General features: G+C 42.2%; 1 protein-coding gene across 1 annotated transcript; it reads right to left on the reverse strand.

Annotated features, from left to right (window-relative positions):
- Window positions 1-95: 95 nt before the first annotated feature.
- Window positions 96-9,290, reverse strand: TTC14 (tetratricopeptide repeat domain 14). The gene is made up of 12 exons (XM_027685457.1): window positions 9,128-9,290; window positions 8,928-9,049; window positions 8,456-8,655; window positions 7,996-8,080; window positions 7,778-7,907; window positions 7,025-7,177; window positions 6,285-6,356; window positions 5,114-5,233; window positions 4,912-5,034; window positions 4,092-4,209; window positions 2,007-2,116; window positions 96-1,549 (listed from the first exon to the last, which is right to left on the reverse strand). The coding sequence occupies exons 1-12, from the start codon at window positions 9,283-9,285 to the stop codon at window positions 577-579; spliced, it is 2,364 nt and encodes a 787-aa protein (XP_027541258.1). The 5' UTR covers window positions 9,286-9,290; the 3' UTR covers window positions 96-576.
- Between the last annotated feature and the right edge of the window lie 485 nt (window positions 9,291-9,775).

Below are 9,775 nucleotides of genomic sequence, written 5' to 3' on the forward strand. Positions count from 1 at the left end.
CACTTGCCTTCACAGACACGGGAGGTTTCCACTGAATTGCACCAGTGACCAGTATGAAACATCCCAGCAACATTAACAAAAACCCAGACACAAAAGAAAAATTAAGAAAATTTAATGATCAAATGAACTATATACATTGTGATGGCACATGACTTCATTCAGTTATCCCTTTTCTATAGCTGGAAGTTTGATAGAAAAATATCAACAGTCAGTAGTACCCCAGGGACAAGAAAAACCAAACCAAATCAAACCCATCTGTTGTTAAAGTGCTTATTTGATGCAAGTCACAGCTAACTATATCCAGGGGTATCAAAGGATTTCAGCCCATCAGACAGAATATTGTACAGGAACACCTCAAATTGAGAGCATAGGAAACTTAAATAATAACTGCTATTTTATGTAAGATATCTTTCCATCTCTTTCCACCACATAATCTTTCAGAATTTTTTGACATCCTGCAATACAGAAAAAATCCCACCCTTCTGTCACTCTTTATGTGCATTTCCTCACAAGATATCCTCACAAGATAAAGGTTCATTTAACTACACTCATCCAAATAGTGTGTTTCAGGGTACTTCACTGTTTCTTCTGCTTACTTCCTTTTTCCCTCTCAAACTCAGCTATTTGATTGAATATGTTAACTAAGTTCTGGGGCAGGTTTCTTTTAGTGCCACTTTCTGCTTGTTCTGTACCATTTAAAGACATTTCCTCATCCGGTTCTTTTGTTTTATCAGTCTCTTCAGAACTTCTTTTCCTATTCTTAGACTCGCTTTCATTTTTATACTGACCTGACACATGCCTGTCACTATCATAACCTTTGTCACCTTCACGTGAGCAGGTGCTAGAGTATGACCTGTACTTCCCCCACGACTTGCCAGAATAGTCAGACCCTGATGGAGACGTGTAATACCTGTCTTGACCTGAGCCATGTCTTCTAAACTGCTCTCTTCTCCCCTCTATATCCCTTTCTGATCTCCTGTGATAATGCATCCACGGTTTATCATATGATTTATGATACGAACCTGAAGAACCCCTCCAACTGGAGAAAAATCTCTCTGGTTTACCATATTTTTCAGTTCTGCTATGACTTGGCTGACTTCTAGAGCTACTGTAAGAATCTCTTGAATCTTCAGACCTACCTCCAAAAGTGTCTTCATCATCACCTGAAGTCCTCGACAAAGAACAGTGTCTGTCTTTCTCTTTTACCTCCATTTTTGGACACGCTAAGCTGTCCTGCCTTTCCAGCAGCTTTTCCACTTCAAAATTTTGGTTAAGAAAAGAAGCAGAGGTATCAGCCGGAGGGGAATACCACTCCTCTTTCCTATTCTGATCTTTATAATGGGAAGAAGCTCTAGATGAGCTTTTTTTGGAGCTGCGAGCAGACTCAGATCTATGCCGACGCTTTTTCCTACGTTTCTTGTGATCAGAGGAAGAGGAGGAAGACGACACTGATTCATCTGATGATGAATCACTTGATGATGATGATGAGGAGGAGGAGGATGAAGAAGAGGAGGAGGAGGAAGTCGATACTTTCCTTTTCTTCTTCAACCTAAAAAAATGTAATTAACCCGTGAGATAATCTTCAGTATCAGGCAAAAATTACATGCAGAAAGCAAGTCTGTATACCCCAGTTTGGACTGTAAGGTGTGAATGGAAACTGAGCCTGACCTGGCAAGACAATTCCAAATGTCATTTCTTCATCAAAAAATTAAGATTAAATCCACTGAACAGTTTGTTATAAAGGGCATCTTTCCCAATTACACATGGCATTACACTTTGGAAATATGTCACCTTGCAAAGTATTCCAACAACTCTTCCACATGCATCTCTATTAAAAGTTATATGCACTAAAGGACACTGTCCACAAAAACATTCTGGAGGAAAAGCAGCTTACCCAGGGAGAAATTCTCCCTAGTTTACTGCTGGACAATCTGTCTGGAATGGATTGTTCACGGTCTTGTCTGCACTTACTGCCCCATAACCAATACCCTGAATATAAGAGTTACCTTTTTTCTTCTTTTAAGAGCTTACGCAATTTTTCTGCACTTGTTTCTACTTTCTTTGCTTTCTGTCTCTCTTCTTTGGCAGCTTGTTTCTCCCTCATTTCCAAAGATTTCTTTTTTGAACCCAAGCATCATAAAAAAGATCACATTAGTAGTGTTAACATGGGTATTTTCCCCCATTCAACCCCATTCAAATGTATAATTACACCAGGGATGTTTTACCAGTATTCCCAGACCAAAAATTAATTTTGTTCAGGAGTTTGGTATTGGCCATTGTGATAGTCAGGTTTATATTTAAGGACCATATTGCAGTTTTTATTCCATTAAAAAATATATTTGACCAGTCATTGCAGTGGTACCCGTGATCCAGCACACCGTGAAACACAGAGCCCAAAAGTTATAAGTAGAACATGCAAAAAATCCCCAATATTACCAACATATAGAAAATAAGGAAAAAAACCAAACAACCAAAACCAAACCAAAATAGAGACAAAAGTTTGAGGGAAAGTATCATTATTGCAGTTTACAAGTAAAACACGGTAGAACCCAGTTTCAGATGAATTCAAGATGGCCACGTTTGAATACAAACCGTTTGTAACCATTTCACAGACCGGTTTGACGCAGAGTTTACGTAAGAAATCACGATCCAGGGGTTTGGTGGTGACGAGCAGCACCAGACGTCAGACACAGCAACAACGGTCCCGTTCAGAGGAAAATGCATTGGAGAAAAACACATCATCAGTATTACAGGAAAACACACTCCAGCACCATTTCAGCCCTTCTAGCACAGCAGGGACAGGATCAGACTTAATACGTAAGTTACAGGTAAATGCAGAAGAGCATCTCACCAGATAAATAATCCTTAGACTACTTAACTCTCTAAGAGATCAGACTTCTGCCACCTACAGCCCTACAGAGCAGCTCTATTCAGATTCAGAGTGAGCAGAAAGTCTGATTAGAGTTTTCAAAACTTAGCAACTGTGCTAACAGCTGTAATAAAGGAAACCCTTTGTTGCAGCCAAGGCCATGCACACCAACAACCAACAGCTATCGTGTTCTTTGCTGCAGCAATGACCATAGGAAAGTGTTAAAGGAGAAAAATTTATCTCCATCATTTTAACTGACACCTCTTTCTAAAGCAGCCAAATGCAGATACTGCTCAAATACCATACACCTGTTTATCTATGGTGTAGTTCAATTTTATTAAGAAGATTGTCCTGTCTCCTCTTCCCCCTTGTTTCCACACAACCTGTCAGCATTATGGCTCCACCAACTGAAGAAATGCTGACTAAGGCCATCTACCCCAGCCTATGTACATCCTCACATGCAGAAGCACAGAACAAAACAAGCCTGTTCCTCAGTGCTCTGTTTTACTCTTTGACCTGCTGTGGAAGACAACACAAGCAAAGGAGGTGAACGAAAGACAAAAGATGACAACTCAGATTAGCACAGAGACCCACCAGGCTCACCTGGGAAACGTGCTGCGTGCAAGGGAAGAGAGGAAAAAACCACCAGACAGCAGAGGAGAAAGCTGAGATATTCAAACTGTCTGCCCGCCCACCCTCCACCTCCTGCTGTTTGCCTTTAAATTACCCCTCAATTTCCCTTCTCCTGTGATCTCCCCATGCCTTAACTTTGCCTGATGTTACTCTATCTTTCTGTAATTACCCAAAGGCCCAGGATCTGGCCAGGGACAAGGATCTGTCACTATATAGTGACAATGTTAATTTGGCTTGCAGAAGTGTTTTACACTTTGTATCTTTGTATTCACGGAACGTTTTAAGTTAACAGCATTAATCATGCTTGTGTGATGGGATATTCTTATCCCTGCTTTGCTGTTTCCCTGTCTCCACTGTCTGGCATTTCTCTACTATCCTTTTCAAAACAGTGGAGTCACCAAGAGGTACCTTTCTTCTGGTAGGTACAGCCATAATGCTCACTAGAAAAGATTTACTGTGGAGTAGGGAAGCAGAGAGTAAGACAAACCATCAACTTAAAAAAACCCTCCCTGTTCAAAAGATTAATATGATTTTTGATGTTCACTTATTGTTACTGAGAGCACCATATGAAAAGAAAGTAAAGAATCACCTGGATGTGCTTACGGAGTTTTGTTAAGGCCTCTTCTGCTTCCTGAAAAGTCTCATCCAAACTTAAGGCTTTTTTATAATAACTCTCAGCATTTAGTAGTTTCTCTTCCTCTTCCAATCTAAAATTCAAGTGATAATTCATATACAGTTAAGACACAGATTTTGGCAGCTTCTTCTTATTTTTAGGACTTTCTTATTTGCAAATATTTCTTATTTGCACAGTGGCACTACCACTGCATCCCTCCGAGACCACCTCTATCATCTCAGCCAACCAAAATGGTGTTTCTGACATAATCATCTCCTACCCCTGATCAGTAACACTACTCCTCAAAATGTGAATTCCAGTTTCAATAATACTGTCTCTCTCTTCTTAACAGAGGGTTTAAAAGAAACCTATTCCCTGAATATTCGAAATTAAAATTTTGTGTTAGAGGGTTCACCAATATTTCAGACGAGTCACAGTACATCATTTTATTACAAAGATTTTATCTAAAAAAAAAACCCCATCCCACAGCCTTTTGGAATATATTCAAACATTTCACAAGACTTTATGCAAGCCTGGTATCCTAGCAGTGAAAGGGTATAAAGGATTAAAACGGATATTGAGGATTAAACCTCAAACATTTTGCCAGGATTTTAACTGGGACAGAGGACAAAGTGTAAACCAACTACATGAGCAGGGATATTTTCAAGGACTTTTTTTTTTTTAACACAGCCAGGAAGGAAAGATGCCTTTCTGTATGCTAATTAGAATGATATTAAAAAAAATATTATGAGAAAAATTGTTAACAACCAAACCAACCCCCAACCCCAACACTTACTGCCCGCCTCTTTCCACAAGGGTCTGACACAGGTATTTTCTTGCATTTCTATGGGTAGGACAGTTTTCTAAAGCAATTTCAAAATCCCCAATGGCTTTGTTTAGACTTCCTTTTGTTGCATACCTAGAACAGAAAGTTGCACAGATTGCAGTGAGGTTTCTCCTTCACAAAGCAGAAAAACCAATGAAAGAAGCAGACTTACAGAGCTCCACGTGCTACCAAAGCCTCAACGTTTTGTGGATCAATTTCCAAGGCTTTGTTGTACTCATTCATGGCTTCCACATGGCGCCCAAGCTTGAAATAATCCACCCCAGCCTTCACACTGGAGAAAAAATATTTAGAAAATATTATGTACAGTTTGTCTATGCAGATTTTGCACTGTTACTCACAAATTACAATGCCAAACACACGATAGGTAATAAAACCTGAGCCTTGTTATCATGCACTTCACACTGGCAATTCAAATGAATACAATATTGACATAATTCCACAACAATATATTGTCTTTAATCCAAAATCTTAAGGCACTCAAGAGAATTTCTGCAGATGATGCTACTACATAAAACTGTTTTTCATTTACGGAATGATTATTTAAGTCATTTTCTGCACAAAACTGTGTGTGACCTGCCACTATGAACCTGGAACAGGCTTAATTGTATCCAAAGCTCAAAAACACCATCAGACCAACTGCACAAGGTGACAGGGGCAGATGGCACACACTGGAACCAGCTCATCTTAAACAATATTTTGAAGCTTTAAATTTCACATTACCTTAAGATTTCTTCCACATTTGCTAAGAGATTAACTTATTGAAAGAGAATAATGTAAGTTGATTTTCAGAACTTTTCATTACAGACTTTTTAAAAACACTGAAATTTAATTAACATTATAAGCAACATTTTTTGCAATTAATCAGAGTAGCAAATACACTGCGTAGTGTAAAAGCAACAGCACATATCCAGGGCTGCTGTTCCAAACATATCCAGGGCTGCTGTTCCAAATGCAGCAGGGGAAATACATTTAACTTTCTGAAAACAGAAAGTGCACTTGTTACATTTACAGTCTGAGGCTTAAATGACTTGACAAGTATGAGGTCATTCAACACTCCACTGAAAAACAGAGAATTGTGTACTTGGTGTTACCACAAATCTTGCTCTCAGTCTCATGAATGGGGCAGTATATTATAAACATTCTAAGAAGTTCTCCTTTAAAGCTGAGATGCAATTTGGAACTGAATCTTGAGACTTTATCTATCACATACCCACTTGGCAGATCACTACAAATGTTGTGCAAAAACTGATTTAATGTGTATTTTCTTTGAAGAAATATAACCTGTAACCTAACCTAACCTAATAACAAGAAGTACCACATACCATTTCAGGGCCCAAGATGCAGACTGCTTTTTCCTCAATGCAGGGGCAAAATCTTCTTCATTGAAATTTTTACTTTAAGGAAAAAAACAAACAAAACCATCAAGTTGGCCTTGAGTCTACAAAGTTAAACTTATAATATGTAATGCAGTTGAAATAAATTGAAATATTATTCACACACGCCTTACTGCTCTCCCTCAGTCAGAAAGGTTATTTATTTCTGACACCAGTTCTTCCCAAACCATTCTAGAAGTCCTGAATTGAACAAGTACAACTGCAGTACATTTAATAGAAACATACCAAGTTCACACCTATTTTGGGCCTGACATTTGTGGGGCTGACAACATCAATCATTGTATATATTTGACCCCATTTTACTAAAGAGGTCATATCTATTACTAAAATAAACATCTGTCAGAAAACATTAAAACTTAAACATCCTGTGCTTCAATACAAAGAAGATAACAAGAGTTATGCAATAAATTCCTGTAGTATTTGGTATCAAACATTGTGTGTGATAAGGTAACTTGCTTATTCAGAGCAAGAGAATTTCAAATAAAAATTCTTTACTGTAGAGGAGTTTGCTTTTAAATATTTAAGGACATGTAAGCTGCAGTCATGCAAGTCAAAATGAAAAAGGTTTAAGTATAACTGGTCTAGGACTTCCACTCACAAGTCTATTTCAATGGATTAGAATAATCTCCACAGAGCTACAGTATAGGAACAATATAAAAATCACTTACATTTGAAGACTTCTCAGCAAAGACGGTGGATTTGACTCACTTAGTCCTAGTTTTTCTGCTAAATATTCAACTAATGATGGATTAGCAAATCCTGGAGAACGATGCAAAACCTCTTCAAATGTCTCTCCTGTATTAGCAACTTCCATGCTTCGCCTTAAAAAAAGCACCAATGTAGACAAATAAAATCTCATAGGCTCTGGACTCAATTTTTTCATCCTTATATTGAGAATAAAAATGCCTATATTGATATTTATATTACTGCTCACAAGCCATTCTGTTCTACAGGCATTTATTTTCCTACTATTTAGCAACCCTTATATCCTTCATCTTAAGTGAGCTTTTAAAACCTACTTTGGTACCCATCTAGGTACCTCCAGAGCATACAAAAACATTATAAAAATGCAGAGTTAGCTGTGTCCTCCTGTCTTCTAAGGGGAGTTTTGAAATGTTAATAATTTACTCCAGTCTCTCAAGGTTTTTGTTTCTTTCATTTGTTTGTTAACACAGTCCCGAAGCAACAGATACCTCACTATGCTTTCTGCTCCTTACATTTCGGGAAAGTAGCTAAAAAACCAACCACACCCACATATCCAGACGCAGGTATATTAAAGAGATGAACAACAAGAAGTATGTAATTATCCAATTAAATCAGAAACACCACTGACAAGTTTAAGGGACAGACAACATGTCAAGACACGCTCTTCAGAGACAGTGGCTACACCCAGCAAGTGCAGAGGGGCAGCACATCCTTACTTATAATGCACTGGGAAGTCATCGGAGGTGATCACGCCCAGCTTGGTACTGGAAAGGTTGGGTGGAAGAGCTGAGCTGTAAAGCGACACCGTGAGCTTCTCATGGTAACGGTCCACGTCCTTGACTGCAGCTAAAAAAGTCATAAAGGTTAAGATAAAAGTACAGAAACGTTTCAGACCCCAAACAAACCAATTCCCGGCAATTCTGCAACTACTCACCTCGAATAAGGTCTCCAGTTTGATAATAAGATAGAGGATCTCCATGGTTGCTTTGAGGAGGCACATCCCTCACAGGACACAGAGCCTGCAACACAAGAAAGCACGAATATCATAAATGAAGCCAAAAGGTTGGGGTTTTTCCCTCCCCAAGACTAAGTCATAGAAAGATGTGTTTAAGCTTAATGTACATCAGAACTGTGATACTTAAAAAATGGCTTGGTTCAAATAAAAATTCACGCATCCACAAATGATGAACTTTTCAACCCAAAAGTAATAGAGTGTGGGTCATAACAAGATGTGTTCCCTGACTCAGCAAAGCATCATAAGCTGCCCACAAAGTGAGACAACCACCCATCATCCCAAAGCTCAGTTTCACCTTCACACACAGCACTCCGTTAAGAGATGCCAGAGACAACTAATACATGTCAAAAACGGAGCATTGACCAAAGCTGTATCTTACAGTGATTTCCAAATCTGCAATTTCCCGTATGACACCACTTCCCAGACAAATCAACACCATGAAAAAGCCAAACTCCCGGATGGAGGTGATCCTCCCGATCACGATATCGCCACGCTCGATGTCGCGGAAGAGCAATTCCCTCCTCTCCTCCCTGGGCACCTCCATGAACCTCTCCAGGGGCGGCATGACAGCGTAACACTCTGCAACACAGGGCACACAGTCGGTTACAATCAAAGTACTGCCTGAAAACACAGAATACATCACAGCAGCAAAACACGTTAAAATCTGACTTATTTGTGACAACGAGAAGCTCGTGCACATCCCACATAGAGCAATAAGAAAAGTTTTTAGGCCTGTTTTAAAGATACCGCTAATTCAAGTGCAGTGTCCTCACATGCAGTGTGTCCCACACGTACCTACAGTGTGTCCTCACCCACCCCGCGGGTGTTACCGACCCCCCTCACCCACCCACCCTCATTCTCCTCGATCGTGTCCTCGATCGGCCCGTTGGGTTTCCACGAGTGCGCGAAGAGCAGATCCGCCTTCTTGGCGATGAAGCGCTTTATCTCGGTGTCGAGGCTCGCCCTGTCTTTCCTGGGGGAAGGAGAACGCGGTGAGTGGCGCCCCGCGGCCCCTCACGTCCCGCCCGGCCGCTGCCCCGGCGCCCCTCACCAGGCGGCCGGCGGGGCCCCGCGGGGCGGCTCCGGGGCGGCCCCGGGCGGCGGCAGCAGCCCGCGGAAGTCGGGGTTGTCGTGCTGCTCGGCGCGGAGCAGCGACAGCAGCGCGGGGCCGTGGTGGCTCAGCGCCTGGCGGAGCAGCTCCCGGTCCATCCCAGCACCGCTGCCGCCGCCTCGCCCGGAACGGGAACCGCGACACGGGCAGCGGGGACAGGGCGACACCGCGCGGCCGCAGCGCCCCCTGGCGGGCGGGAGGACCGCGCTAAGCACGAGCTGCCCGCCCTGTTTGCGCGCGCGTCTCCAGATGCTAAAAAGAGAGCGATGAAAGAGAGAGCAATTAAACACAAGGCGCAAATCACGGAGGTGTTCCCCCCGCGGATCCCGCCCGGCTCGGCCAGGCGGCCCCTGCGGGCAGTGCCTGCGGCGGCGCTGCCGGGAGAGGGCGCTGCGCCCCCGCCGTGTCCGCCCCGCGCCCCGCTCAGCCCCGGCCCGGAGCGGCTCCGAACGCGGGTTTTAACGGGAAAAGGCAGCGCCGCCGCACCCGCGGGGCTCGGCTGAGGCGGTGCAGCCCCGCTCTCCCAGATGGTGCCTGGAGCGCGTTCGTTTCCGGGGTAGCGACTCCTGAATTCTTTCGGTCAGGGCT

This window comes from Neopelma chrysocephalum, unplaced genomic scaffold, assembly GCF_003984885.1.
Source record: "Neopelma chrysocephalum unplaced genomic scaffold, ASM398488v2 Primary Assembly neopelma1_69, whole genome shotgun sequence".
NCBI lineage: Eukaryota > Metazoa > Chordata > Aves > Passeriformes > Pipridae > Neopelma > Neopelma chrysocephalum.